Genomic DNA, 26,884 nt, shown 5'->3' with positions numbered 1-26,884 from the left:
ACTTAGTTGCGTAGAGATATAAGTTGTCAGCTGCGACACGAGGCAAGTTTACCTGAGACTGTTGCGTTTCCACCTTTTCTGACCGGTATGCAAAGGATGGGAATTTGCGCCTACCTACGTATCTGGGGAGCCCCTTGGTAGACCGTTTTGGTAGACATCTGATCGATATCTGGAAATATTCTAAATCCGGAGCTTGTGGATGCGCAGAAAGCCGCGAGCTAAATCAGCAACCTTCAACAGGGGTCTCCTTGCCGACCGGTCTTGATGTCATTCTTTTTCGAGGTTTATACCCGGCAATTGGCCTGTGGGTCTTCGCGGTAATTGTAACATGGCCTGACAACATGACCGTGGGGTTGTTTCTAAGGTATCTCGATGTCTGTGCCTTTATAATCTTGGCTCCTTCGACGTATTTCAGATCGCCAGGTACTTCCCCACGATACCTCTCAGCTAGGTCTTCTCAGCCAGCTCAGCTAGGGCCTATTTTCCTCTAATCACAATGACCACACTCCCTTCGTTCGTTGAACTGATTTCTACGCTGGGTGTTGATTCAGCCTCTAAAGCGCTGGACCACTCAGCATCCTCGCCTCGTTCTTCTCGCTCTGCCTCGCCACACTCACTCTATTCGCCCATAAGCTCGCGAGATCGGAGTGTTCGTCATACGTCGCAAGCTCGCTATTCTCCTTATTCTCCGACAGTGCGTAGCCTTCCCTGTACACCTTTTCATCCAAGTAACACCTCATTTCCGCAGCTTTCTTCTAGACGTGGAAGTGTGTCCTCTTCATCAACGTCTTCATCTTCTCCTGATCTCGAACGGCGTGTCCTGCCCGTAAGCACACTGTCTATTTACTCTTGCACGATACTCAGAAGAGCCCTCAGAATCATCCAGGCTCACCTCGCATCCGTAAACGGAAAGACAACAAACTGACAGTCAATGTATTTGGCTCGTCAACAGACCTTTCCGCCACCACACCAATATCTATCTACGTTCGTCGGAAGACACCCGGTGCCTCCCCTACAACCTCCATCTTCGTTCCCGATTCTCGTGACACATCAGCCACCTATGGGCATTTGCTCACACTACCCACCCTTCCGTCCCTCTTACCCTTATCCCCCAATTCCGACCACTTCCCCATAACACCAGACTCGGATGAGAAACGTCCCTTGTCTGATCGCAATTCCAACTCACCTTCTCCTTCCCCTGTGATGAAGGCCGACTTGCTAGAAGGTCATATTTTTGGTCGCTTTCGCTGTCACACTGGTACCCGAATTTCTACTCCACCTCGCTCAGCTGATAGTGAGAGACATCCGAGACCATATACTGTTCACATCGAGAACCTCAGTCGGGAGATAACGCTGTAAATAAGTCAGCGTACGTATTCATTGGACATCTGGACATATTGTAACATTACTTCCGGTTCGCGTATAGCAACTGTTACCGATAGGGCTTTTTACCTACCCACCATCCTTTGGACTTTTCCTTTCGTTTTCTTGGTTACTAGGTTCTTTAGGTAGCTAGCCTCCATTTTGGGATTGTTAGCTAGTTCCACAGGTACAGCAATTGGTGTATGTACTGCCACTCGTTGATGTGTAAGATTACAGTTATATCGCAAGCTACTCTTTTAGAACTGGGGACTGAGCTAAGAAGACTCAAGGCCGGTGCGATGACAACCAGTATCAAGGAGTGCGTCACGAGCGCAGGGGGACATGGCAACGGCTCTCCGTATGAAATAACCGCACACGAAAGAAGGATGGAACGGTACTTATCGGTCAATGATCATCCTCGTCAGGTCCCGGACATTCACTGGACATTTCGTCATGGCTGTGGTACTGCGACCCACACCAAAAACAATACAAGTACCGATCCCGCAGGTACGCCAATATCAATTCCAGACGGTCCTGTGCCTGTTATTACATTTTGGTAAGCGGTGCATGGAAACAAATGAATAGGGCACACGGACCTGGAGACGAAGGTATTGTGCGCTTTCCTCTAATGTTTCCGGTGAGAATTCGGGATCTGCAGCAACCACCTTCTGGCCTTGATCTGTGACGTCGTCGAGGGGTTGAAGAGCATCTGATTGCATTTGTCGACGAAGTCGTGACTCGATGGAGGTCTTATTATGCTGGGTAGCTGTGGGAAGAGATAGGGTTGTGTGTTGCTCGAGGGCGTCCATCAGACCGGCAGGGAAAGATTCCGGGTTGTTCGGGTTTAAACAGAGGACATTGAACTAGAAACACCGCATACATTCAGTTGTAGGATGGAAACAAGGGAAAGATATACCTCGATGGCGGCCTTCTCGTCAAGATTCGAGCATGTGCGTTGCGCTGATACTTGATAAGAAACGGAGAGACGTCGGAGGTCAGGAAAGCCGGTAAAAATCTAAGGAAGTTAAACATACACAGCCTGCCCTCTGCGCGTCGCTCCGCGTATTCTTGCATCGCTCGGTCGCGGAAATTAGACTGCTTAGCTGTTTCGGCCATCTTGGCCATCTTGGCAATACGTTCTGCAGATGTGGGAGAAAGCGCACGCTTGCGAGTGCCGATGCCTTTTCTTCCTGGGAGACACGTACGGCAATCAGTACAGATATCGGCAACTGCGACGGAAAAACAGCTCGCCTTCCCACTCGTTCAGTGGAAGCGGTTCCACCTTATGACCTCCGGATTTCTTGGACAAATTGGCAACGTTGATGCTAGGTGCGGCGTCCGCTGGCTCATCGTCGGTTTTGCCCAGCGACTGTCCTGGCTTGAAGCCCATTTTCATCATGATGGACATGGCCTTGTTACCGGTAGAAATGCCCGCTTCTTGCTCCTCTTTCGCCCGGGTGAAAAGACTTTTGCTCAGGCCTTCTTCGCGAGACTCGATCTCGCGCTGATACCGGCTCGTTTGGCGATTTTGCTCATTCTTCAGCAGGGATTTCTTCTGGGCCTCCTTGCGTAAGCTGCTGTATGTCTGAGGGCGTGTCGACGACGAGCTTTCTGCGAGAAATTTATCGGAAAGATAGTCATCCTCGTCATCGGACATGGTGAAGGTGATAGAGTGGCATTATGATGTCACGTCAAAAATTTTGATCGTTTGAGAAAGAGTCCAAATCCACAACTCTTTTATTGAGCGAATAAAAAAAAAAAGAAAAAAATTCATGAACGGTGTCGTTATTGAACAGGAAAACGGCACATATGGGGTTTACAGTAAAGTAAAGAACAGCACCAGGGCCATGAATGGCCTTGACTACTTGAGAGAAATAGTAGCTAACGATACGAGCTGGGAACAAATTTAAGTATCAACAGGTGCAATTCACGGCTCGTAGAAGCAGGTAGCAGCGTGAATGATGGAGGCATGGCATGGGGTGATGAGCAAAGTTAGCAGCGATCAGGGCGTTGTTATCGTAATCCATGAGTTAAACCTCAGAGGTCGTTGCAGCAGGAGCATCGGCGATGATGGCAGGAACGGCAGCGCCTTCAGCAGCATCGCTTTCATGCACGTCGTCGTGGGGAGTGTTGACAGCAATCTTGACAGCGATGTTTCTGCCACCGACCTCTTTTCCTTCCAAAGCAGCAATAGCCTTCTTCTGCTCTTCCTCGCCGCCAACGTCCACGAAACCGTAACCTTTGCTGCGCCTTGGTTGGCCCCACCGGCGACGAACAATGCGCGCGCTAACGACATTGATGCCGGCTTCGGTGAAAAGACCCTTGAGACCGTCGTCGTCGATATTGAAACCGAGGTTGGCAACGAACAGCATGTTCCCGGATGGCTCACCGACAGGGTCCTCGCCTGCAGGGCGGGGAGCACGAGGGGCCCTGGGCTTACGGGCTTTCTTCTTGGGAACAGCTTCCGTAGCCGCCTCCCCCTCCACAGCCGGGGCCGGAGCCTCGACGTCACCCTCGGCAGCAGCTTTTGCTTTATTCTTGCGCTAATACATAATAAAAAGTCAGAAGACACGTTACAAAAAACGATTGGATATAGTTGTAAACGAGACTGACCGCGCTTTTCTTCTTCTTCTTGGGTTTAGCGGCCTCTTCGGTGCCCGCTGCGGCAGGTTCTGCGACAACAGTGACCTCACCATTGGCCTCGGCCTCTGTGACTTCCCCGGGAACAGCCTTGCTGCCACGCCTGCCGGGTCTCCTCTTGGCCTTTCTCTCCTTCCTTTCCTTGTCCTTTTGCTCAGAAGGTTTGGCAATTTCGATGATTACTTGACGACCATCGAGCTCTTTCTTGTCAAGAGCTTCGACTGCCTTGTTGGCGGCCTCTTCGGTAGCCAAAGCAACGAAACCATAGCCTGCAGAACGTGTACCACGCAGGATTACTTGCGCGGAAAGACTGAAGAAGAGAAGAGGTGAGAAAGGGCGGGTGGCGCGAGGCTGTGTTCACGTACACGTCGCTCTGGACAGGCGCAAAGAACGCCTTCAGCCCTTCATCCGTGGTAGCATACGCAAGATTGCCGGCAAAGACCTAAATGAAGAAATTAGAAAGGTGAAAAAAATGAAAAGAGAAAGCGCGAACCTTGAAGCCAGTCTCTTCCTTGTCCTGCGTAACCGGAGGCGCGCCGTCCTGAGCGACTTGGGCGACTTGGGCTTCAGACATTGTAAGGTGGCGGTGAGACGATGTTTCGAGAACGGGAAAGCTGGAGGAGCTTGATGAACCGGTTTTATGTGTCAAACTTGGAGGTTGGAGAATTTCTACTGAATGCTGCTCTTTTATGATTTATTTGGCTCTGTTGTCCACCTCCTTTGTCACCTTCTGATGGACTTTGCTATCAAAAATTTCATGCCATATTTTGGCCGCTTGCCTCTTATTAAAAAAAAAACGCGAATTTATGAGTTTATACATGATGCGGCAGACAGCGTTAATCATCACTCTGATTAACCCTGACTGCAGACAGAGTGGTCCAAATATGGACACACACTGGCTCACAGCCACTCAGACAAATACCCATGGCAACGCCGGTGGCCGCATGCAGAATGTTGCTGCGCAAGAATTTAATTTACCTACGACGCAAATCATTCAACTTTGTGTAGATCACAATTCGACGCGTCTACGAGCTGATTTTTGAAACCTTTGCTAGTTTGCGGACATGACTGGCCGCGCTCGGACCTGAATTGGGCAGTACCAAGGCGGAAGTTGCCGGGTAAATATATAGGAGGCCGTTTCATCAAGACGGGTGCCAAGTCTAGTTCGTATATCTGTCATTCTCGCTCCCCTCACTCCTTCCTCTTCTCTCCCAGCATCGACTAGGTCGCCCTTCCATTCTTTTTTACCGTCTCTCTTTACGACCGCCGTTATGGCCCAGCTTAATTTCTTAAATTTACTTGCAGCTGCGACTCTTGCCGTTATCGCCTTGTCCTACAGCCCAGCCCCCGTTGCTGCCCTCTCTCCTGACTCTCACGGTCAGATTTTTGCTCGCCGTGGTGTTCACCATGGCATGCGTCGTGAGCCTGCCTCAAAGAAAAAGCGGTCCAATTCAAAGCGCTGCAAGGTTCGCGAGTCCTCGTCGTTGGTTTCTTCTTCGACTGTGTCGTCGTACACACCCGCTTCTACTTCTTCGGCTGCCCCCTATGTAGCGCCTTCTACAACTAGCTCTTCGAGCAGTTATGTGGCCTCCACCACCTCCTCTGCTACCACCTCTTCCAGCTCGGGTGTCTGGATTGGGCCCAAGGGCGGTCTGGCATGGCCCAATGGCGACAATGGCAAACTGGCAAACTGGAAGACCAACCATATGACTTAGTGAGATCTTTATCAGCTCCTCTTTTGTATATGATTTTTTATGCGTCCTTACACAGCCTGTACACTTGGGGCAGCAGCCCTCTTCCTGCAGCCTCTAATGTCGGGTTCCAAGTCCTTCCTCAACTCTGGGGAGACAGGGATACCGCGGAGTTTTCACAGAATATCGGCTCCTACACTACTCCCACTTACGTTCTCGCCTTCAACGAGTAGGTTAAGCTCACGTATTGACCTGTTCCTTGTCCCTGACTTATCCGCTTAGGCCCAATGAGTCGGGCCAGTCCAACATGACCCCCGACCACGCCGTTCAGTTGTGGTGGCAGTACATTGAACCCCAGAAGGCCAATGGACACAAGCTTGTCGCCCCCGCCGTTTCCTCCAGTCCCGCAGGCTTCACTTGGACTCAAGAGTTCTTTTCTAAATGCGTTGGATGTACCGTAAGGATATCAATCTGTTTTGTAACCAAAGTCCTCATCTTTTTCATGTAGATTGATGCGATCGCCACGCACTACTACGATATTTCTGCCACTGATTTCATCGCGTATCAGAACAAGTTCCATGATGCGTTCGGTCTCCCAATTTTGGTTACTGAATATGCTTGCCAAGTAAGATTTCGTGAACTGGTTATGGATTTTAGTTGACTCCAATGTGGTAGAACTTCAACAATGGCCCTCAATGCACGTCGGACGAAATTTGGAGCTTCATGACCACTACAACTGCATGGATGGATTCTACAGATTGGATTATAAGTTACATGTGGTTTGGTAAGTCACCGATCCACTGTTTTCGTGGATCAGATATTGAACGCTGCCTCTAGGTGCCATGCTCGACATGTACAACGTTAACTACGAATGCCAGCTGATGGGCTCAGACGGTGTGCCCAACTCTCTTGGGTACAGATTTATCAATGGTTACTAAAGATTTCTTTTTTTCATTCGGATGCACCGACGCACCGATTTTGCCTCCCATATATGCATGGATTTGGTCGATACCCTCATTACATTTTCCATATCTTTCAGACCCGTAGTACGGGTAATTGGGCGAGCTTGCGAGCCTTGTTTATTGGTTATCTGGTTCACACCGGCATCGTTGATCTCGATGAAGTATTGCTGGTGATATATCGTTTTCTTAGTAGCATTTTATCTACATTGCATTAGTATGTGTTTTCACCGATCCGCGCGTCCTGCCAGATTTAATTCATTTATTGCTGAGCCGCCTTTATCTCTCTTGAAAAGTTTGTTGGACATGGCTACGATACACCAAAGTGCGTCAAATGGCTCTTCGTATTTTGGAAAAGGGATTTATTACTTCCGGTTACTCAACACCGGCTCTACTTTGGGCCACTTTCCGATCAGACGCCCTTGAAAGCTAAGGCTCAGTCTTGTATTCTTATATTCTTCTCATACTCTTCTTATTCTCATCTTATAAAGCAATTTTAAAGTGAAAGATACTTCCCTTCGCGGTAGAAGAATGGTCAAGCTTTCGCCTGCCATCAAGCACTTGCTTACCCTTCATAATCCGAATCCTCTGCAAAGTCCAACTGCCGCTAGACTCCGCCAGGTTCTCTCGAATACCTACAAAGACGCACAGTCACGCCAAGCTGAAACCGGCTGGCTCGTATTGACGGTGAATACCCACCCATTCGCATATCAGCCTCGTTGAACAGATTTCGTACTAGACATGCACACTTCTTACGCTTAATCGCCCTCCCACTTTGGCTCACTTCTATCGTTTCATAACCGACACCGATGAGGCCACAGGGAGTCGTAAAAGCAGCGTTCTGGAAGCTGTCAATAAGGCTGCCCTCGTGCGAGAATCCGCGTTGAAGAGCACAATCTTCGTCGGCGTTCCTCGGGTATGTATTGGCCTTATCAAGACGCCCTTCTTACGACATTTAAGAACTTCAGGTCATCTTATCCCTGGCAGCATTGAATGAAGCAATTGACGACGAAGTAAAGGCGGCCTTGAGGAAGGATTCTCGCAGGTATGCAACTTATCATTCAGCTCAAATTTCTCATGAGCCTTAACATCTATTTCCTTTGGGCATTAATCTTATTCAATGCAGAATTGCGACCCCCGAGAACATCGAATCGACCCTTGTGCGGGGGAAAGCTCTCTGGGACGCGCTTTATACACCTTATGCCGATAAACTACACGACAAATTAGGCGGTTATCACCCAGATTTCATCTGTGCGTACACGTTCCCGCTGATTGACACACCCATTCCCAATACTGGCACGTTTTTTAATTCCTAAACACGTCTTCCCTGTACTTGATCCATGGAAGCTTTACATTATCTGATGACATGTTCCGATAGCTTTCATCATCCAGTGCTACGGTGCCGTGCTTTCGCCTCTTCCGGGAGGGGTGAAGGGATACGCAGAGTCGAGCAGCATCGACGATCCTGATCAGGGAAACCTTAGTCGTGTGCTTGGCTCTGTGGTAGGCATCGCTTGTCTACGTTCAGAGGAACGCGTCCTTCCCCAGCTCACTAGTCATGTCTTTGGCCTGCTGAAGGCTCGCAATGTGGAAAACCAGAGCAAGGAAGATGCATGGCTCTCCAGTGACGAAGGCACCGAATGGGTCATTCGTACCGTGGACACGATTGTAGATGGCGTAAAATCAGATGGCCAGGAGTTTCACGAGAAAGTGAAATTGTGAACAACGAGAGGGGGTCTTGTGATTGTGGACTGATGGGAATTTCGATACATGTACTGTACTCTGCACAAACCTCGGTTCTAGTTATGTTTTGATGGTGAACTGTTATCCAATCATGGAGACTTGTCGGAGTGCTCGAGATCAGTGTGTATGACATCTTTGCCACGATGCAGACCGCGGCTCGCATCGTGCCCAAATGATTTCATCGCGGTCTGGGTTCTTTTTTGCCGCACTCCTTCACGTGAAGCACAAGTTTGATGCGTGGATTCACTATCGATGAAAGTGTTTCCGGTTATGTCGTTGGCTTTTGACATGTATTTGTCTGAAAATCATAAATATGCAAAACCACCGAACACGTATAGAATATGGTACACTGGTCATGAACCTAAGGAGATACTGGAACTAAATACCACTTCATTTCCTCTCACATCTGGTTTTTACTTCAGGTTGAACAGCGCGCAGAAACGGTAGAGCATAGCAGTAACAGTGACCATGTCCATAATTGGTGGATGCATCTTCCTTGATTCAGTAAATGTATAGTGTTCAAGACCACATCCGGCTTACCACTGTTCCTGAACCTGCCGTCCGTATAAAGTGGAGCTCGCCGTACACATCGCCGATCTGGTAACGTGTTGGATGTGTAGAGCGGAAGAAGGCAATAACGGCGCCATTCGAATCTTGAAGCTACGGTGTTGACGTGAGCTATACAGTATTGTATCGTACAAATCAAAAACTTACCACGATGTCCGAGCTGGTAGTACTAGGACGCCACCGGTATTGCTGACCATCTGGGCCATTGAAAACACGAGAACCCTGGAAAACATCGTTTTCATCAGTCGGACATCACGGCTAGAAAAGGTGAACTGCTCACGTATATGCGTGGGTCCGCCAGAACAAGGTCGGACATCGGCAGAGTGTTCTACACGACGTAACGTCAGAGCGAATTTTTGTTACGAGGAGGTAGCGCGGAAAAGAGAACTTACCTTGCCGATGACTATTCGACCAAGACCACCGTTGGCAGCCCACTCGAGCTTCGCGACGCGGTCTTCCTTGTTCGTTCGGATGGAGCGCCATAGCGTGGTCACGCTCTGTCCGTTGGGACTTACGGTAGTCTAATAATATAGCGGTCAGTCCATGGTTCCTTGTCCAAGAACCCTGGTCGTACCTGAAATCGATATAGGACTCCCCAAGAGTTGAACAACTGACTTTCGCGAGGGTCCTGGTTAGTCCAAGACAAAATGTCGTCTGAAGGAGTAGCCATTGCTTAGGATATAAGATTGAGAGGGAGGAGGGGAGAGGGAAGTCGGAACAGCGGAAGTACTTGGAGAACCTTGACCAGAGTATCTCCAAACTTTATACTCGGAGGGAGGTCAAATTGGTAAAACTGTTCATGTTGACCTTTTCACCGAAAGCCCAAAGGAACGATCGGGAACGTGTCGACCGCGAAAAGATAAAGGTGACGTCGTGAACGTGTTAGAGAAGTCTAGGGCTCAATCACGGCCAGCCTTAGACGGTGGAGTAAGACTCCGATTGTAAGTAAACTCAGGATGATCGATTCGAAAAAAAAAAAACCATACGAATCAAGAGTAGGCACTGAAATTTCTCGCAACACGCCCCGTCGCAGTTTGTCAATAGTCGGCATGGGCCGAAAGTTCCTCCCCCTTTGACACAAAATGTATACGTGGTGCGGACGGTCAATGTGGCACATGAGGAAAACCACGGCGTATCAGTTCGCTCGTGAAAGAAGGATTGTTCAGTACTGACCATCTCCTTGTCCATGGGGCCAACTGTATAAGGAAACTCTGGCACCAGATAGTGGATTGGGCTTCGAAGGGACGACATGAACGTGTAACTTGTATCCGGGGCTTAGGACAGCATGTTGACGGTGAGGTCCACATTGTGACGGTGTTACTGAATCCGGTTGAAAGCTGAGTACGATCAGGTAGATTTATGGGTAGTCTTGCTTGAGTCCGACTTCTTAATGAAAAATATCAACTACCGGTGTTGTAAGGACATACAAGGTATTTGAGGCCGGAAATCTAAATGTCAGAAATGGAAATACAAGCGTCTCATGCTGGATTCGTATACAAGGAACAGTAACAGGCTCTCGCCCAAAAGCTGGGCGATCAATCAGCAAAGACTATTCTCAATCCAAAATTCGGCTCTCACAAATAGAGACCTAGGACGAAAACTCAGGTTTCAGAGCTGATTTTGGATGGCTCGAATTATAGATAGTGTGATTAATGATCTACTGCTACTAGGCACCGACGCCGACATCGACTGACGGAACATGGCAGCAATCTGGGAGCTAGATAAGATCGAGGACTCTTTCACAAACGAAGACCAATTGAATATAAGTTTTACTTACAGGGACGCGCTCAAGGAACAACCCGAACGCCCAGCGATTTGGCGCTGCCGACGACCATCCTGGCGATGGACTCTAGAGGCAGATGTTTCATATGTTCATCGGTAGACTTTATCCTGGCAATCTCGTAGATATGCTTCAGACTGACAGTCCCATTGAATTCGTGGCCAGGTTTCCCAGTGCCCTGCTCAATTCCGGCGGCCTGTTTGAGAAGGTAGGTCGTTGGGGGCGTTTTTGTGATGAATGAAAAGGTTCGATCAGGTCGGACGCGTATAATCGTTGGAGTTGGCGTCCCCGGTGCAATGTGGGCTGTTTTTGCGTTGAACTCCTTACAAAAGTCCATGGATTTGACGCCACGGGCACCAAGCGCTGGACCAACTGGCGGCGTAGGGGCTGCTTTCCCGGCCGCGATAAGAATTCGCTAAGAAAAAATTTATCAAAAATGTTTACATATAGAATAGTAACACGGAAAGTACCACAAGCTGGTCCTTCGCAGTTGCCGCCATGACTGAAAAGAATCAAGATGCGAAAAAGGAAGGCAAACGTGACGTAATCCGCCCGGCGACGTCACTCGGTTCGAGTGCCTCGCGACGGTGTGCTCGTTCCCCTTCCTGGTCACCTACCCTTCCCTTCTTACCACCATGAAGTCTCTCTCGCTCTTTTTACCTCTCGCTTGCCTCGCTGCGGCGTCGCCCGTGGTGCTCGACCAGCATGCATTCCAACACTCGGCAAGTGAACCTGGCTTTCATTTAGATCTAAGCGCCCAGAGACTCGTCCAAACGGAGGGGCAAGCCCCGGTTTGGATGACTGAACTAGATAAGGTGCCAACCTTCTTCTCCCGTCTCTTTACATGACTAAGTTTGCTTTAGATCAAGCTGAAAGCTCAAGGCGCCAAGTTCTTCGACATGTGAGCCATTCATCAATCACTAATCTAGACCTAGTATTTACCGAGTGTATATATAGCACCGACTCCCAGGACTTGGAATCCTTTGCCTTCGCACGGATCCGCCGCAAGTGTATGTGAACCTATCCGTTCTTAGTCACAGCTCCAGCCAGCCAACATGTGTTGTTACAGCTCCGTATCCGTCACCGAACGCCACTGAGAAAGTGAAGCCTATTTTGAGGACGCTATCTACTAAAGGTCCAAAGGAGAACTTGGAGAAATTCAGTAGCTTTCGAACAAGGTGTACGTTTGCTACCCTTCTAATCCCTCCGGTCTTTCATTCAATCCTTTTCAGATTACCGCAGTGACGTGAGACTAGTGCCTTGCAGTTCGACGTGTGTTCAATCAATCGATTAATAGACCGGGAAGCAAAGCCAACAATGGCTTCTCGCAAAGATATCCGAGGTGTGTTCTGTTTTGTGCCACTTCGATTTGTCGCGTCAAACATACAATACAGATAACTGACCTATGGAGTCCGGCGTCTCTACGAACTCGCATCAGTTTTTCGGAGTTCCCTCATTCTTGGGGCCAGAACAGTATCGTTGAGTGCTTTCCCTTAGATTCAGTCTCTCACTCATTGTCTCCAAGATTGTACGTATCAATGGAACAGACGCAAGCGAGGACGTCATCGTTATATCCGCGCATCAGGATAGGTACGTGCTCTGACGTTCCTGTTGGCGTCATTAGTTCATTGGAACTTGTGATAGCACTAACATGTGGCCGTTCCTACCCGCTCCTGGTAAGAGTTTTTACTACTTCGCATGCCATCATGTTTTTGACTTTGATTCTAGGTGCCGACGGTATTGATGAATTTTGGTCCATAATCGAGGGTCTGCCCTGACTTCTGCTCCAGATGACGGCTCCGGTAGTGTCACTATTCTTGAATCATATCGAGCACTACTCGCTGCCAATTTCCACCCGAAGAAGACTGTTGAATTCCACTGGTACTCCGCTGAGGTAGGCGTAACATGAGCGATTTCGTGCTATTTGTTCACCATGTTTACTACAGGAAGGGGGCCTTCTAGGTTCTCAGGCCGTTGCGCGTGACTATGCTTCGCGATCTGTGAATGTTATCGCTATGAGCCAGGTACGACATTGCGTCCTTCGCGGAGTCCAAATATTCAACTTCAACCAGTTCGACATGACTGCATGGGTTAAGGTAAGCCCTGCGGATGCACACTGTTGTTCTTACTAACACGCGTGCAGTGTGGTACTCGGGAAGAGGTCGGAATCATCACCGACTACGTCGACGCGGAGTACATTATTCCACTGGCATTCTATTATGTCACTGACCCAAAATCTGTATAGCCTCACGCAGTTCAACAAAGATCTTGTTGAAACATACCTAGACATCCCTTACGTGGAGGTAAGGGTGAACTTCTAAAGGATTGGGTCACTCTCATCTAACCGTCTTTAAGACGGCGTGCGGATATGCTTGTAGTGATCAGTGCGTACCCTCTATGATTTTCTTTCTACTCTTCATTATGACTGTTTCTTAGTGCATCTTGGGGCAAGGCAGGATACCCAAGTGCTTTCACAATAGGTAAGAGCGATGAATCGATGATCCCTCGAGGATGTCGACTTATGGTTTATTTATAGAGAGCACCTTTGAGAATTCGAACAAGAACATTCATTCCACGAACGAGTACGTTCTTCTCTTGTTTGCTCACGATCATTGTTCTCATGGGTTCAATCAGTCGGATCGACATCTCGGATGAATTCAGCTTCACTCATATGCTAGAATTTTCCAAGCTTGCTGTCGCTTTCGCTGTTGAGCTTGGTGGATGGTCTGATTAGAATCCTTTTCATTAAAGCCCTCAGTTTGTCATAGTACAGCGATAAGCCGCATCCATCTTCAGTATATGGTACTTCATGACCTTTATAGGACAGATATTGTTCATTCACGAATCACTCGGTGTAAGGCACTCTAAAGCAGAAGGTGAGAGTGTATCAGTCCGAAAGTACCGATACTTCTCGAGTTCCGTTAAACGGTGCGCACAATGGTTGATGGGTCAATTCCGACTTTGGATCGCATGTTTCTAAAAGTAAATTTATTAGTCAAAAAGGCGCAGTGCGATAGTAAGAATATGCCTCGGAATTGCGAAAATACCGTAGCATGGCCATACTATTGGGGTATCTTTTGACCAACTTGAAAAAGGCGAAGCCTTTAGTGCCTCTACGAAAGCCGGTTAGCTCGCAGACTTCACCGAGCCAGTGTCACTTTACGATCAAAACCCTTTAGAGTAGTTTCGTAGACCAACTATTGTTTGGCATGGCCTACCTTATCCTCCCAAGGATGGCCCGAAATGAAGTACAAATTAGAAACAAGTATATTGATGACGGGGATTTGTTGATTGTAATGTGGTTGATGATCGACATGAGCCTGCCTTGTATTGGATGGCTAGTTCTCGGTCGCGACTCAGATACTTCGACATCTGTGATTACGGCAGTTAGATGCAGGCATGGAGTGAAAGAGGACACTAAATTGTTCTAGTGGGGCAGTGACTATAGTCTGTGTTCTGTTCGCAATGGTCGACATCAGGAATGGTGCCACCAGAGGTAGCTAAACCTTCCGAGTCCCGCCAATTCGTCCATCGATTCCACACAAGCATTAATCTCATCGGCGGGTAAAGGATATACTCACAGCATTGGAAAGTAGACTTTCTCAAGAGAAACGAGGGTCATTTGATAAAGCCCGCGATCTTACGCCACGAAGGCATGTATCTCCGGCGTAGCAAAGCTGATGATATTCTATGTCTGTCAATTACGAGTGACAAATAGAGTCGGGATGCTGTTATCGGACCTTTTCCGAGAGTCGAAAGGTGTAGATCTCCGCATACAGTGAATTGGGAATATGTCATTGGGAATCAACCACTTCGAGCGCAGTTGGACGGAGCTTGAGGGACTCGATTTATATTCCTACGCGTCGTGGTCTTTATAGAAGCTGTAAAATCTGCCGTGCTAGCCGGGAAGCGTGAACCGTCTACCCTGCAATAGAAAGACGAGAAAAGCTATTTTCTGTCTGATGATATGACAGTTCCCCATCGTACCAGTCGTCCTCCCCGAGCCGGAATATACTTCCGAGTCATCATACAATTCAGAGTCCTCGAGAAAGGCCAGACCCGGGACTGACTCCATTGACTGAACACGAAGAGCAGGTGATCTTTCGGAGTCGACATTAGCTATTAGTCGAGACGGCACTCCTCGGATTCTGAGCCGGATTCTGGATTATCATTGCAGCCACCTAAAGATCCGTACCGCGAGTCCAGGGACAGCGTCTGCGACGATCTGAGGACCACGAGTATCGTCGGCCTCATTCCGCGGAAACCTGGAAGGCACGGAGAAGTGAGGAGGACGATATCTCCAATCGCTCCACGATCAAATTGAGTTCGTTTAGCCCATGGGTTACTTGTGTGAAGTATTAGCGCATACAAGGTTATGGTAAGTTCAGGGCGAGAACATCGCACACCGTGTCTAATTGAGAATATAGCAGTTGAACCTTGTTACGGGTGGTCCTCCGATAACATCAGCTTACAGTACTGTACAGTGGTACAAGAAGCGACATACCAGGAGTATTCAAATCCTGAGTTTACGCAAATATTGGAATATCTGCAGCCTCCACATCAGGCGGGATACCGACAGTCGATTGCATCCGAGATTGGTCGACTTCAAAGTCCGGAGGTCATGAACCTTCTTTCATTTCGGACACGACCTCAATCTCTGAGATATCTCTGACGATTGCTATCTCTTGGGATTGCGTAACACTGGCCCTCGAACATAATATGACAATCCGTTCTATTTGAACGAGCTGAGTCGATAGAAACCATGAGCGTCCTCTTTTGGAATGTAACGGTACTCTTGATAATCTCTGATAACGGTGTAAGAAGTTGTACCTTAGAGTACCTTTCATGAACAAGCACGGGCTCAATCATTATGGCATTGTACCTGAGCTTGTAGCGACCTCAACAAATTTCACGTACAGAAATGGCTTTCAGAACGTCGGGATTAGAAAGACAATGCGTCGAATTCTCAACAGCGTCGTTCGGCTACTGTCGATGTGGAGATGTTATTGAAGTCCTACATCATCTTTACGTAAAACCAACTCTGGGCTGCAATTTCGGCCGGTTATGCGGAAAACTTGAATAGCTTGCCTCGTTTTGCTCCATTCAAATTTTTTATGCGCTTTGGACAGAATATCAAAGACGGAGTCGTTGCCAGTGATACAGTTTGGCCATCGGTATCAGGTGAACGGCGGCGGCAACCTGTTGGAATTCAGCAGAGAAAGGTTAATAGGAGCCGCAATAAATCCTAGCCTCTGCGCCATATCACATTAACAAGCTGGGATTACTGGTGGCAAATTGTCGAGGACAATTTCGAATCCCTGTCAGGTTTGGGACTAAGACGGAGACTGGGAATCAAAACACGAGCTTCATGAGTGAACGCCAGAATAACGCATCTGATCTTGAACGTGCGTTGAAGCCACACCGAGGAAAAATAGGTCAGGTTCCAAGACTGATGGTCGACGAACGCCTCCTGCGAAAAAAAACCACACAGTTGTGGCCAAGTCCTATCTGTTTCACGCCACAACCCACAGGATGCTGCAAGGGTCCGCCACTCAAAAATCGATAGGCTAAGAATGCTTTCGATGCCCTGAGTTCTTTCGGAAAGGGAGGTTCTGGATTATAGTCCGTACCCCATGAGTCCCGAAATTAATGGCTAAGAGTGTAACCGGTGAAAGAACCTCAACTCCGACCACCTACCCTTAGCAAAGGCAGGCCATCGAAGAACCTATGGCAAGATCAGTGACCAGACACTCGCACTGTGAATGAAAGTTTTTCGTTCTTCATTACGGGGATAATCTCATAAGCATGCCTATGATCTGATTCTCCTTCCGCCCTACTGGTAAACCTTGTTAGGTCCGCCAACCAAATCAGATTTCAGTAATGGAAGCCAAATGCAGGCATACATACTATGCTCAATGTTCAGCCCTGACTTTCATAGGCATTGCTCTTGTGCTTTGGTGTGAAAGACCAAGCCTCAGGCGCAGGACCGAGGAACATCTCCGATATTTTGACCCAGTCTCTGCTATCATCGCTAGCAAGTAATGTTTCTGACTTTTAGCGTTAGCAGGGCGTTAAAGAACCATTCTTTCAGATGCTTACCTAGGTCGTCTCTACCTCGGAATGCTGGTGCACGATCATTGATACGTCCAGGTAATCGTTCCAGTAATCCGATAGGGATGTAGCGATACTGGAACGAGAGTGACTCGCAGAGGTACCGGCGCGTTGCATTTACGCCTGCAGTATCGGTCCCAAAATGACTATAAACCTCGTCAGAAGCATGGCCTAAAATGAGAAGCATGATGGAAGCATGTACCTCAATCCATATTCGGTATACTATATGCCTCGTCAAAAGGGTACAATAGATTCAGATCGACCTCCATACCTTTCTTATCAAGTCTAACCGCTCGCGGGAGCTTATGTCCCATTCTCTGTGCTCCTTGATTTCTGTAAATATCCAAGGCTTTATGAGCGCGCCTCGTGCGACCATGACACCGTCAACACCACTCTGTTCCACACACGACCAGTAGTCTTGTGACGAAAAGCAGTCTCCTCCTCCGAAGATCGGTACAGGAGCGACTTGACAATCACTTAGCATCAGCGGACCAGGCATGGCATGCAACTCACGGTCTTCCTCTGCTTCCTTTGCACGAACAGCCTCCACGCATTGTTTAATGTAATCCCAATCGGCTAGCTTCGTGTACCTCTGCTGTCGGGTTCGACCATGCAGCTAAAACCCGACCCTGAATTAATTTACGGTCAGACGCGTATTCGAAGTCCTACTTACCGTGAGGCAGCCCGCTCCAAACTCCGTGCTCAAACGAGGCATTAGCTTATGCACAGTATTTCGGCCTTCCTTTACACCTGTCCTTAGCTTGACAGTGACAGGAATTTCTCCGAGAGCCTTGTTCATGCCGACAACTATCCGGCCAAGCTTTCCCGCAGCATCGAGCACTGAAATTGAGATTATGAGAAAACGCAAAAGGCTTCGAGCTGTAACGTACAAGCAGAACCGCTTCCTGATTTGAACACCAGATCTATGGGACATCCGCAATTGAGGTCAACGAAATCGACATTACTTCCGATTTCTTTAGCGATGACTTCGGCTGTTGGGACCAACGTGTTTGGCTTGTTCCCGGCCACCTGTACACCGAATGTAGACTCAGAAGGGTGCCGTCTTACCAGCGACCATTCCTCCTTGGAGCCGGACAAGAAAGACGTGGCCAAACCCACTTCATGTAGTCACAAAGGCACTTAGAAAACTAATTGCAAAATGAATGATGAAGTCGTACTTTCGCCACAGGTAATATCAGCACCATACGTCACGCATAGTCGGCGGAACGGCTAGGATAAAATAAACCAATTAATTGATAGTAATTAATTGACGAGATCAGCATACCAGATTACCCACGGTGGTAAGAGGCGCGAGGTCTGATGGCTCGCTGTCGGTTTCACGGCGCGGGACTAGAGGAGGAAGCACATACATGTCTTCCCAGACCAATTGAGCCGCTTCTTTTCGGTGAAGCGTACGGGAACATCGGGAGTATCTACTCGAGAGGCCAAATCACCCGTGCGCTGCATAACCTTCTCAGTTACGGTCCCTGCGTTCTCCACGGAGATTTCATTTTCTTCCTTGATGGACGCGTTGGTGCTAGCTGGGCCAGACGATGATTCTACTTCCATTTCCATTTGTTCTGGCTCCGGAATGGTCATCGATGCTTTTTCGGACTTTTTGGGGGCGTCTTCCGCAAACTTTTGCTCCTTCATGTAGGCATCGGCGATAGGGAACTGATACTGTTGACCGAATATTAATGTTAACGTATTTGGAAGTGAAACGAACAGACTTTTTTCGAACGTAACATCTTTTGAGCTTCTGAGCCAACGAAGTTGACCTCCTTGGCACTCACAGCGGCGTTCGCCATTTTGACCTCATCGGTGACGAGTGATAGAGAACCATCCAGGTTGGTCCGGACATGGGAGCCCAGAAAACGACACTTGAAACCATATCTGCATTCTCCAAGCTCGGCGAAGACGGGACATATAGACGCGTCAGACAAAATACCGGATAGGGTCTCAGGAATGAAAGGCGACTTTTCTGATAATTCTGTCGCTTGCGGCATATGGATATCGCGAGGTTTGGCAGTCAAATACGAAGGAACGTCATGATTGAATCGACATCTAAAAATGGGTGAGATGGGGTACGATATGAAAGAAGGGCAAGCGACACACTCTGTACCGTGTTCACATACAGTTCCATTGGCAATCTTCCAGCAGAGATCAAACTCGTCTCTGACTTTGCCGAACCGTCTGCCTTTGTTCTGTCCTCTCTGGGCCTTTTTCTCTTCCTTGGACATTTTTTTTCGGAATGGACCAGTAGTATGTGGCTCATCCAAGCGCGACGAACCACTGATACGATTTCTACTTCCCTCAGCGGCATCATCATCCGGTGCGGAACTTGGTGCTGAGGTTGAGAGCAGATATCTAAGTTATATCAATGTAAAAGTTCCATTGACAAGAGGAAAATGGCTCACTCTGCCTTTATTGGCGCCGTTCCAGATGGGAATTCAGCCATGCCTGCCACTGAGCGCTTTGTACCCCTGAAGAACGGATCAGGCTATGACGCAGGAAATTTTTCGGGCGGAGATTGAACGCACTTGTCTTGCTACGCCAGTGACCGCGACCAGACCGCGATACGTGAAGATTGCGACCGTTCACGATACCTATACCCTGTATTTTTAGTCTCTCTGGGCCTGTTTCCTGCAACTCTGGCGTACTAGGTCTCTTATCTGATCCTAAAAGGGCTCCAGCAGCCGTCTGGTAACGGAATTTGCTCTCCTTTCCCTGAAACATTATGCTCATTGCTTTTTTTTGCTCTAGATATACAGTAGTCAACGCTTTGACGCGTTCTAATATTCATGAACAAAAATCCTTTTATTCCGCAGCCATCGTACACGCCCCAGCAACCTCCGTTACCTCCAGGACCACCACCACCCCAGCCAGCACAGGCTGACTATTCTGCCTACTGGGCTGCTGCTTCGGCGCAAGCACAGCAGCAGCATGGCCAGGCAGCTGCAGCTCAGTACAACCCACAATGGCCGGCCGCGCAACCACCGCGTCCACCTGCAGAGCAGAGCGCCCTCTACGCAAATTATGGCTACGGACCTCAACAAAACCATTGGCAAAGGCAGCAGCAACAACAGCAGCAGCAGTTTCATCATCCACCACCACCTCCAGTAGCTCAGCCGCCTCCTCCGCCTCCCGGTTATAATCCATATCAACCAGCAGTTGGTTACACCCCTTACCTTCCTCAGGTTACTCCCATGGCTCAGGCATATCCTATGCAGCAGCCCCAGCAGCAGCCTGGCCAGCAGATGTTTCCCTTGCAGATTCCCCAGCAGCAAAATCGTAATGTTCATCATCCATCTCCGCAACATCTCCCTCCGGCCAAACGCCAGCGCTTCGACGGTCCCAGCCAAATCCCACAGCACCGGCCCCAACCGCCACCTCCTCCACAGTTTCAACCACCACCTGCTCCTAGTCAAGGAATGGCGATGGGATATAATCAGGCTGCTATTGGAGGCCGTGGTGGTGGGCCCATGAACGGGAATTCTATGACGATGGGTCGTGGCGGCGGTAGCTCAAACAGAGGCGGAGGAACTGGCGGCGGTAGAGGTAGGGGCCAGCCTGGAGGAAACCGAGGAGGAATGGGGGGTCGAGGACGAAGTGGAAGCGGATATGTTGGCGGCAGCGGCGGAGGAAGGGGCTCTTTAAGGGGCCATGGATCAAGAGGGAATTTTGGCGGTGGTAACAACCGCAGGGGCGGCGGGTCGTTCAACCTAAGTTCTGGAAGCTATTCACATCAGCCTTCTAACTTTCGTGGCCGTGGTCAAGGACACTCAAACAGAGGAGGTCGTCATGATGGTGCTTTTGGGACCAGAGAGGGTTCGATGTCATCTAGCTTTGGGAGCATCGGTAAAAAAGATGAGAACAAAAGGACGCTTACGGACTTCAGGATTATCGGCCTGGAGATTCCAGAGTTGTCATGGACTTGGGGTACCTTGCCTTCTTCGTTAGCTGCGAAAGTAGAGCCAGCGAAACCCGAAATTGAGGAAGATGTACTGGATGAGCATCCTGTTGGCGTAGAGGCAAACACGCCGGTAGCGGAGGGTACGCCTGTGAAACCTCCTGAGGGTGAACCGATGTCTGGGGGAGATCACGAGAAGCCCTCCAACGAGGACGATACGAACGCGGTTTCAGGGCCCAGTATTCCTGTGGTAAAGGATGAGGACGAAACAGTCACTCATACACATGGTCCTGATCCTGTTGATTCACCTCCTTCCAGAATTCGGATCTATTTCCACACACCTGTTACTGCGGAAGATGCGCAACCCATTCCCCATAGTTCTACTACTAATTCCGCACCTTCCGATTCGAGGAGAGGTAAACGGAAGAAGTTGGAGGATGATGATATGGACCTAGAGGAGGGCAGAACGCAGCCACCACCTCCACACATGAACGATGATAGATCAAGTGTTGCACCAAGTGTTGCAGAGACGGCAAGCGAAACTGACTGGCTTATGGCCGCCATTGTCGAAGGTGAGGATGCAGAACATGACGGGGATGAGGAAGAAGTTGGCGCTCAGCTCCATGTGAGCGAAAACACTGAATTTCCTGAGGACGACGTTGTCGTCCAGGATGGTATATCTGACGCCCATGGTGAGTCTGGTTATGATCTTTCAGTCGTCGTGCTTTGCTGTGCATGACCCCTCGTTTGCCTTGAGGTTGAGCACTCGCTGCTAACATTTCACTCTCAAAGGCATTTTTGATGTTGATATGGCAGGTGTTGATAAGACGCATAATGAGGCTGGGACTGGGAGTCATAACGACGAACCCAATGATGTAGCGGAGCATGTTGCTTCGGCGCATGTCGATGGTCCCGAGTCTGCCGTCTCTGCTCCTGTCGAGCAAGAGGATGGGCGAAATGGTGTGAATGGCTCATCGATGAGCACTAAAGATGTTGACGCTAAAGTGTTACCTTCTGATAATGAAGGCAAGCCTCAGGATGCCTCTGATGTTGTCGCGCTGCCTGAGGTCCCTGTTTTATCCTCTCTTTCATCATCAGATGATGCTGCTTCGTCTGTTAACGTGTCTGTATCTGATACTATCTCTTCCGTATCTCTTCCTCACCCAATCCTCTTTCTTGCTTACAGTGAGACGCAGACTGCTGATCATGTTGGATGTGCTGAAACGCAGGTCTCCGAGTCGCAAGCCACCTCGGTCAAGGAAGAGTCGCAAATGACCCCTCTGTCAAGGTCCACAACATTGGTAGATATCGACTCCCAACCACCTGGATTGAACTCCTCTGCAGCGTCTTTGACGGATGGAAATGGAGAGCCTATGCGGACTACCGATGCTCATCTGGATCATCTACCAGAACCCCCTGCTTCACCCTTGTCGAACATGCAATCTGCTTCTACTTCAACAGCATCTGCACACGGTGATACTATATCGAGTACAGAAGCGAAATCTGCGAGGACTCCTTCTGCTAATCGCCTATCCATATCATATTCCAATGGTGGGAGACGTCTCATCATCGATGCAGAAGTGGTAGACTCGGTGAAAATCTACCGTGCTGAGGGGCGCATTGAAGTACGCATATCTGTAAGCATGGATGGTGACAAGGATCTGAAGGGCATCATTGTAAGTTTTTTTAGTCCTACTTCTGTCGTTGGTGGTAAATTTTCTCCTTTCAGCTTGAAGGTCTTTCGGATTATACACATTCTTATGTGCCTCTCTCATTTTCTGTCGAAACCGTGGAATCCGATCCGACGTTGCCTCCGTTTACCAAATCCGAGCTGCCTGCAAGTGTCACGTTGATTGCATATCTCGATACCACAAGGCCTCTTTCTGAGCCGAAATGGGTGAAGACGGGAGATATCCAGGATTGGCTGAGAAGTATGTTTGGACGAATGTTCTGGGTAGCGGGAGATGCAGCAGAAGGCTGGGAGAAAAAGATCGCGATTGTTGATCCTGATCCTGTATGTGCATTCTCTGTTAGTTATTTACCTGACCTCGTTTCTTCCCAGCCTCCGACCATCCGCAATGTACTCGATGGATGGGCCGTGAATTCTCCTGTCGGCGCACAAAATGAGCGAGAACGTTTTGTGAAGACGCACATGACTGAAATGGATAATCTCTTGGAGATCCTGTTGCGTCTGGTGCGAGGAGAGCGAGCTACTCCGTTCCTTTCCGGGCCCACCATATCTACGCCTAGCATCGTCGGGCCTCTGTTATCGGCGCTCTCGCCTGACTCTGCCCATAGTGGACAACAGACACACGTTTCACTTGCTGTGTTAGCTATCTTTCGCCTAGCGACGGAATACGCCCAGAAGGCGGTCGGAGAGAAGGGCAAAAGTGATGTAGACGGCCGAGTGGGGGAGATAATACGTTGTTTGCCTTCGCATCTGATATACAAAAGCCTGGATGGGATATTCAAGGAGTGGAGGGTTGAGAAGAAGGGTCACTGAAGTCTGGATATATATTGTACCTTATTATTCTTGTGCGCTTGTTCCTCCTTGTCCCTTGATATTGTCAATCCAGATTGCACTCTCTTTGGTCGAACTCGAGCTCAAAGGTCTGGTTACTCAATCTAGACTACTGGCCTCCTTATCCGGAGTACATGTGTCATTCCTGCTGACCATGTAACACTGCAAAAAAATTCAAAGTACTACTATAATACATAAAATTAGAGGATGGTGCAGAGAAAGTTTTGCAGAATACATCGTTTCTGTTGACTGAATATTTCATTGACTTGTCGGTGATACCAATGCGGGCCCTGAGCTTGAATCGGACCCGGGTCTCGAGCGATCGGCCAGCGTGAGAAAATGACGATATCCTGGTCCAATAAAATCTGACGACTTCGGCTGGGTCACCCATCCTTGGCTACCGATATGTACAGCGACGCTCATCTCGCAATGGGTGCAGTGAACAATACCCTCCTAGGCAATTGCCAGAACGTTCCCTTTTACTATTCCTGCGACAAGGACCTTGTAGAGGGATTCTCGGATCACTACCTCGCCCTCGCTGCACCTGTTGTCGCATACTGGGTTATATGCCTTCTCTTCCACTACCTCGACATGTCGACCTGGAAGTGGCTAGAGAGATACCGCATCCACGAGTCTGCCGAAGTCACGTCACGTAACAGGGTCTCGCGCTCTCAAGTAGTATGGGCAGTCATCTTTCAGCATGTTCTCCAGACGATACTGGGACTGGTTGTATTGGAGGATGATAATGCCTTGGCTGTGAATCACTCGTTGAAAATTGACGCGATTGCTCGTGTCGTTCGCCCTGTGCTTGCCAGAGGCATCCTGGCGGAGTGGACCTCGCCTGTAGTTGCGCCGGTGTCTTACTTTATGTATTGGTGGGCAATACCATTCTTGCAGTTGGTCTTTGGAATGTATGTCTATGTTTTGCTCTTACCTTAATTGTGATTCGAATCCCTCATGTCTAGGTTCATCATCGACACCTGGCAATATACACTTCACCGCTGGATGCATACCAATAAATGGATGTACAGGCATTTCCACTCCTGGCACCACCGTCTCTATGTCCCGTATGCATTTGGGGCATTGTACAACCATCCTGTTGAGGGATTCGTTCTGGACTCCCTTGGTTCTGTCGTCGCCGAAGTATTGGCGGGCATGACTGTACGACAAGCGACGTTATTATTCGTCATTGCTACATTTAAGACTTGTGATGACCACTGCGGATACCGTTTCCCATGGGATCCCCTTCAGTTTATGACATCAAATAATGCAGATTATCACGACATACATCACCAGGCATGTAACGCGGATCTCGTCCTATCAGGCCAATGCTGATCAATTTGTTACAGACCGTCGGTATTAAGCACAACTTTGCCCAACCATTCTTTATCCATTGGGATGTTATACTGGGTACGCGTATGACGAGGGAGGAAATGGAACGTCGCAAATATAAAAAAGACCAACATTCGGATTGATCGGTTTTTCGTCTTGTTTATTTTCCCATTCGTGTCGTTGGCGGTATATTTATAAGTAGTGTATTGTTCAGCCGCTAGGTTCATAATTTATGACAGCCCTCATGACCCGTAAAGAACATTCGAATACAGTAGTATTTGACCCTGTGCAGACTCCCAGTATGAGCATATCTAAGTGCAAATAAGTATACAAAATGTGTACATACACGATGGACTAATAAATACGACAGTGGTAACCCAAGAAACGGGTCCTAGTAATTGGTCCATTGCCCCATACCCATACCACCCATACCAGGCATCATTCCACTACCGTCCCAGCTACCGCCATCCATACCAAACTGGCCATCTCCCCAACCACCCATGCCGTTGAACATAGGCATAAATCCGCCACCCTGTCCACCCATCATCATACCACCCATACCCATGCCCTGCCCATTCATACCTTGCATAGCTTGAGGATCCATCATGGGTACATTCATACCATTCATGCCAGGGTTCATGCCGTTCATTCCAGACATACCGCCCATTCCTTCCATCCCTGTCATCCCCATATTTCCCATGACCTGCATCCCAGGCCATCCACCGCCCATCATACCATCGACGCCCACACCCATACCAAGAGAGTTGATACCCATACCCATGGGCATACCAACACCCATATCCATACCACTAAACCCAGGCTGTCTGACCCCGTTGTTGAATCGAACTCCGTTCATCATATTCACACCGCCAATTCCAGCCGGGGTGCCACCTGAGAGGGGAACACCTCCAGAACTTCCGTTGTTCGTGCTCCCGCCTCTCACGGGTGATTTCGGTCGGAGAGCGTCAATATCAGACGTCATAGGGACCACAAATTTGCCCCCTCCAGCGAACTCCTTGACGCCATTTTCCCAGCTTTCGCGCTCCCACCAAATCGCGTTGCCGCCTTCTTCGCCTTCAACGAAGAGGGGACCTTCGGGAGCGGTGTCGCTGCCCTAGTACGGTTACCCAGCCACGTCGCAGTGATGACAGTCTACCGAAAACTTCCAAACGTCGCGTCCCAAGACAGAAATTCTCGATAAGAGTATACATCTCAGGTGGTTTTCGTGTTGGATCATTTGGATCACCTTCCCATATGATCACATCCGTGTCTATGAGGAATCTTAAGCCGGAACTACATTTCAAGGATAATTCTGGCATACGCACCAACATTACAATGGACAAACCAGCTGTCCGTTGATCTCCTCACTGTACCTCGTATCCCGATTAAACAATGTTGCTTGGTCCTCGTAAGTAGAGAAGTCGTCGGTGGATCAGTGCCAGGTCCTTTGTTTGACATTTTGTTCGTCCGGACCCAGACGACGTCTTCACAGCGTCGATACCCCCATTTCGCAAGGACTTCTCTTCCTCGCTCCAATCCATCTCCGGCGCCACTTCCAATCCACAGGAAGACGAAACTGGGATCGGCCGCAAGAGAGGGTATTGGAAGCTCCTGAAGATGGTTCCAAGTGAACGAAGAAGAGAAAGGAGGGTCAAGAAGAATGACATCGAACTTGCATGGTTGGATCGTAGAAAGCGCAGTAAAGGGTAGATAGGAAGGGGGTAAGGAATGTGACTGAACGGACAATTTTTTGAGAGCAAGTAAGCGATGTTGCTTAGGATATCTAAGCTAGATGAATGACTGCAGACCGCAAGTGAGAGCAACTCACTCTTCGAAACGATGTTCGGGTTCAGCGCCTAGCACCCAATTCTGCGGCCATTCTCCGCCATCGACGTAGCGTTGCGAGTAGTCATTACGGATAGTCTCCTCCTCTGGTACGTAGTTCCTGTATCTCGCAACTCTGGCACGCTTAGCGGGAGGTAGATCCGCCCTGTACTTGTTCTGACGCGACTGTGAGACAGGCTGGATCGTCGGAGACGGCGGTGGTGAAGGCGAAGGTGACGGAATCAGGGGAAGAGAAAGCAGAGGCTGGGAGATGGAAGGCGATAGAGAATGGAGCTGGCGTCGATGTTCCCGTTGGGAACGACGAATGCCGTCGATGAGAGAGCTGTGGTAGGCGAGCAGACTGTTGGCCGAGGCGAGAGTCGTGTCGACCGTTGCTGCTGCCATTTGGCCGTCGTTATGGTGAAGTTTATCTACGTGGTAGGC

General features: G+C 49.0%; 12 protein-coding genes across 12 annotated transcripts; 6 read left to right on the top strand and 6 right to left on the bottom strand.

Annotated features, from left to right (window-relative positions):
• The first annotated feature begins 231 nt into the window (after positions 1-231).
• On the top strand, positions 232-1,673 carry EV420DRAFT_441769 (uncharacterized protein). Its single transcript, XM_060482140.1, has 6 exons — positions 232-364; positions 424-694; positions 749-826; positions 877-1,369; positions 1,427-1,549; positions 1,600-1,673. Exons 2-4 carry the CDS (start codon positions 497-499, stop codon positions 1,357-1,359), a joined length of 759 nt encoding a protein of 252 aa, XP_060338307.1. The 5' UTR covers positions 232-364; positions 424-496; the 3' UTR covers positions 1,360-1,369; positions 1,427-1,549; positions 1,600-1,673.
• On the bottom strand, positions 1,347-3,048 carry EV420DRAFT_441707 (uncharacterized protein). The gene is made up of 5 exons (XM_060482139.1): positions 2,614-3,048; positions 2,397-2,552; positions 2,279-2,328; positions 1,959-2,225; positions 1,347-1,902 (listed from the first exon to the last, which is right to left on the bottom strand). Exons 1-5 carry the CDS (start codon positions 3,017-3,019, stop codon positions 1,768-1,770), a joined length of 1,014 nt encoding a protein of 337 aa, XP_060338306.1. The 5' UTR covers positions 3,020-3,048; the 3' UTR covers positions 1,347-1,767.
• On the bottom strand, positions 3,022-4,782 carry EV420DRAFT_1502460 (uncharacterized protein). Its single transcript, XM_060471122.1, has 4 exons — positions 4,496-4,782; positions 4,368-4,444; positions 3,976-4,312; positions 3,022-3,905 (listed from the first exon to the last, which is right to left on the bottom strand). Exons 1-4 carry the CDS (start codon positions 4,574-4,576, stop codon positions 3,393-3,395), a joined length of 1,008 nt encoding a protein of 335 aa, XP_060338305.1. The 5' UTR covers positions 4,577-4,782; the 3' UTR covers positions 3,022-3,392.
• A 373-nt stretch (positions 4,783-5,155) lies between these two features.
• Positions 5,156-6,949, top strand: EV420DRAFT_1299256 (glycosyl hydrolase catalytic core-domain-containing protein). Its single transcript, XM_060468366.1, has 6 exons — positions 5,156-5,716; positions 5,773-5,922; positions 5,976-6,150; positions 6,202-6,318; positions 6,369-6,477; positions 6,531-6,949. Exons 1-6 carry the CDS (start codon positions 5,274-5,276, stop codon positions 6,629-6,631), a joined length of 1,095 nt encoding a protein of 364 aa, XP_060338304.1. The 5' UTR covers positions 5,156-5,273; the 3' UTR covers positions 6,632-6,949.
• EV420DRAFT_1502458 (uncharacterized protein) lies at positions 6,927-8,619 on the top strand. Its single transcript, XM_060471121.1, has 5 exons — positions 6,927-7,339; positions 7,392-7,568; positions 7,621-7,697; positions 7,779-7,903; positions 8,031-8,619. The coding sequence occupies exons 1-5, from the start codon at positions 7,184-7,186 to the stop codon at positions 8,372-8,374; spliced, it is 879 nt and encodes a 292-aa protein (XP_060338303.1). The 5' UTR covers positions 6,927-7,183; the 3' UTR covers positions 8,375-8,619.
• Positions 8,620-8,808: 189 nt separating this feature from the next.
• On the bottom strand, positions 8,809-9,632 carry EV420DRAFT_1616755 (uncharacterized protein; the record flags this gene model as incomplete). Its single annotated transcript, XM_060475159.1, has 6 exons — positions 8,809-8,886; positions 8,936-9,055; positions 9,110-9,184; positions 9,243-9,290; positions 9,355-9,483; positions 9,537-9,632. 6 exons carry the CDS (start codon positions 9,630-9,632, stop codon positions 8,809-8,811), a joined length of 546 nt encoding a protein of 181 aa, XP_060338302.1.
• A 1,117-nt stretch (positions 9,633-10,749) lies between these two features.
• EV420DRAFT_1616754 (mitochondrial 54S ribosomal protein YmL19) lies at positions 10,750-11,242 on the bottom strand (the record flags this gene model as incomplete). Its single annotated transcript, XM_060475158.1, has 2 exons — positions 10,750-11,157; positions 11,213-11,242. The coding sequence occupies 2 exons, from the start codon at positions 11,240-11,242 to the stop codon at positions 10,750-10,752; spliced, it is 438 nt and encodes a 145-aa protein (XP_060338301.1).
• Positions 11,243-11,377: 135 nt separating this feature from the next.
• EV420DRAFT_1635293 (peptidase) lies at positions 11,378-13,476 on the top strand (the record flags this gene model as incomplete). Its single annotated transcript, XM_060476424.1, has 19 exons — positions 11,378-11,557; positions 11,606-11,643; positions 11,700-11,752; positions 11,812-11,922; positions 11,975-11,988; positions 12,040-12,084; positions 12,137-12,220; positions 12,268-12,332; positions 12,387-12,418; positions 12,471-12,479; positions 12,533-12,636; positions 12,689-12,766; positions 12,815-12,838; positions 12,886-12,935; positions 12,988-13,045; positions 13,098-13,126; positions 13,179-13,222; positions 13,279-13,324; positions 13,377-13,476. The coding sequence occupies 19 exons, from the start codon at positions 11,378-11,380 to the stop codon at positions 13,474-13,476; spliced, it is 1,164 nt and encodes a 387-aa protein (XP_060338300.1).
• A 3,185-nt stretch (positions 13,477-16,661) lies between these two features.
• EV420DRAFT_1616752 (zinc finger dihydrouridine synthase) lies at positions 16,662-19,311 on the bottom strand (the record flags this gene model as incomplete). The annotated part of the gene is made up of 13 exons (XM_060475157.1): positions 16,662-16,789; positions 16,842-16,999; positions 17,056-17,075; positions 17,125-17,318; positions 17,367-17,469; positions 17,527-17,693; positions 17,744-17,971; positions 18,032-18,083; positions 18,139-18,170; positions 18,224-18,533; positions 18,584-18,917; positions 18,969-19,220; positions 19,271-19,311. The coding sequence occupies 13 exons, from the start codon at positions 19,309-19,311 to the stop codon at positions 16,662-16,664; spliced, it is 2,019 nt and encodes a 672-aa protein (XP_060338299.1).
• EV420DRAFT_1502399 (uncharacterized protein) lies at positions 19,285-23,502 on the top strand. Its single transcript, XM_060471120.1, is given in 6 exon segments — positions 19,285-19,556; positions 19,617-19,923; positions 19,939-21,455; positions 21,556-22,439; positions 22,493-22,777; positions 22,826-23,502. 5 exon segments carry the CDS (start codon positions 19,655-19,657, stop codon positions 23,264-23,266), a joined length of 3,396 nt encoding a protein of 1,131 aa, XP_060338298.1. The 5' UTR covers positions 19,285-19,556; positions 19,617-19,654; the 3' UTR covers positions 23,267-23,502.
• A 187-nt stretch (positions 23,503-23,689) lies between these two features.
• On the top strand, positions 23,690-24,759 carry EV420DRAFT_1616750 (sphingosine hydroxylase; the record flags this gene model as incomplete). Its single annotated transcript, XM_060475156.1, has 3 exons — positions 23,690-24,195; positions 24,250-24,580; positions 24,634-24,759. 3 exons carry the CDS (start codon positions 23,690-23,692, stop codon positions 24,757-24,759), a joined length of 963 nt encoding a protein of 320 aa, XP_060338297.1.
• Positions 24,760-25,007: 248 nt separating this feature from the next.
• Positions 25,008-26,845, bottom strand: EV420DRAFT_1616749 (MT-A70-domain-containing protein; the record flags this gene model as incomplete). Its single annotated transcript, XM_060475155.1, has 4 exons — positions 25,008-25,708; positions 25,752-25,886; positions 25,942-26,399; positions 26,445-26,845. The coding sequence occupies 4 exons, from the start codon at positions 26,843-26,845 to the stop codon at positions 25,008-25,010; spliced, it is 1,695 nt and encodes a 564-aa protein (XP_060338296.1).
• Positions 26,846-26,884: the final 39 nt, after the last annotated feature.

This window comes from Desarmillaria tabescens (assembly GCF_030435595.1).
Source record: "Desarmillaria tabescens strain CCBAS 213 chromosome Unknown EV420scaffold_2, whole genome shotgun sequence".
Classification (NCBI taxonomy): Eukaryota; Fungi; Basidiomycota; class Agaricomycetes; order Agaricales; family Physalacriaceae; genus Desarmillaria; species Desarmillaria tabescens.
This window is presented reverse-complemented; position numbering and strand designations above follow the sequence as displayed.

What these genes read in the sequence shown, in the direction of transcription:
- EV420DRAFT_1502460 (XM_060471122.1), bottom strand. Translation starts at nt 4,576, where the DNA reads ATGTCTGAAGCCCAAGTCGCCCAAGTCGCTCAGGACGGCGCGCCTCCG. An exon ending in AGGAAGAGACTGGCTTCAAG is followed by an intron (nt 4,445 to 4,495) that starts GTTCGCGCTTTC and finishes TTCTTCATTTAG; the next exon opens with GTCTTTGCCGGCAATCTTGC. An exon ending in AGAAGAAGAAGAAAAGCGCG is followed by an intron (nt 3,906 to 3,975) that starts GTCAGTCTCGTT and finishes ATTATGTATTAG; the next exon opens with CGCAAGAATAAAGCAAAAGC.
- EV420DRAFT_1502399 (XM_060471120.1), top strand. Translation starts at nt 19,655, where the DNA reads ATGAACAAAAATCCTTTTATTCCGCAGCCATCGTACACGCCCCAGCAA. An exon ending in AGGATCTGAAGGGCATCATT is followed by an intron (nt 22,440 to 22,492) that starts GTAAGTTTTTTT and finishes TTCTCCTTTCAG; the next exon opens with CTTGAAGGTCTTTCGGATTA. An exon ending in CGATTGTTGATCCTGATCCT is followed by an intron (nt 22,778 to 22,825) that starts GTATGTGCATTC and finishes GTTTCTTCCCAG; the next exon opens with CCTCCGACCATCCGCAATGT.
- EV420DRAFT_441769 (XM_060482140.1), top strand. Translation starts at nt 497, where the DNA reads ATGACCACACTCCCTTCGTTCGTTGAACTGATTTCTACGCTGGGTGTT. An exon ending in ATTCTCCTTATTCTCCGACA is followed by an intron (nt 695 to 748) that starts GTGCGTAGCCTT and finishes TCATTTCCGCAG; the next exon opens with CTTTCTTCTAGACGTGGAAG. An exon ending in TCGAACGGCGTGTCCTGCCC is followed by an intron (nt 827 to 876) that starts GTAAGCACACTG and finishes AAGAGCCCTCAG; the next exon opens with AATCATCCAGGCTCACCTCG.
- EV420DRAFT_441707 (XM_060482139.1), bottom strand. Translation starts at nt 3,019, where the DNA reads ATGTCCGATGACGAGGATGACTATCTTTCCGATAAATTTCTCGCAGAA. An exon ending in ACGAGAAGGCCGCCATCGAG is followed by an intron (nt 2,226 to 2,278) that starts GTATATCTTTCC and finishes CGGTGTTTCTAG; the next exon opens with TTCAATGTCCTCTGTTTAAA. An exon ending in CACAATACCTTCGTCTCCAG is followed by an intron (nt 1,903 to 1,958) that starts GTCCGTGTGCCC and finishes ATGTAATAACAG; the next exon opens with GCACAGGACCGTCTGGAATT.
- EV420DRAFT_1502458 (XM_060471121.1), top strand. Translation starts at nt 7,184, where the DNA reads ATGGTCAAGCTTTCGCCTGCCATCAAGCACTTGCTTACCCTTCATAAT. An exon ending in CCGGCTGGCTCGTATTGACG is followed by an intron (nt 7,340 to 7,391) that starts GTGAATACCCAC and finishes ATTTCGTACTAG; the next exon opens with ACATGCACACTTCTTACGCT. An exon ending in TTGAGGAAGGATTCTCGCAG is followed by an intron (nt 7,698 to 7,778) that starts GTATGCAACTTA and finishes TATTCAATGCAG; the next exon opens with AATTGCGACCCCCGAGAACA.
- EV420DRAFT_1299256 (XM_060468366.1), top strand. Translation starts at nt 5,274, where the DNA reads ATGGCCCAGCTTAATTTCTTAAATTTACTTGCAGCTGCGACTCTTGCC. An exon ending in AAGACCAACCATATGACTTA is followed by an intron (nt 5,717 to 5,772) that starts GTGAGATCTTTA and finishes GTCCTTACACAG; the next exon opens with CCTGTACACTTGGGGCAGCA. An exon ending in TACGTTCTCGCCTTCAACGA is followed by an intron (nt 5,923 to 5,975) that starts GTAGGTTAAGCT and finishes TTATCCGCTTAG; the next exon opens with GCCCAATGAGTCGGGCCAGT.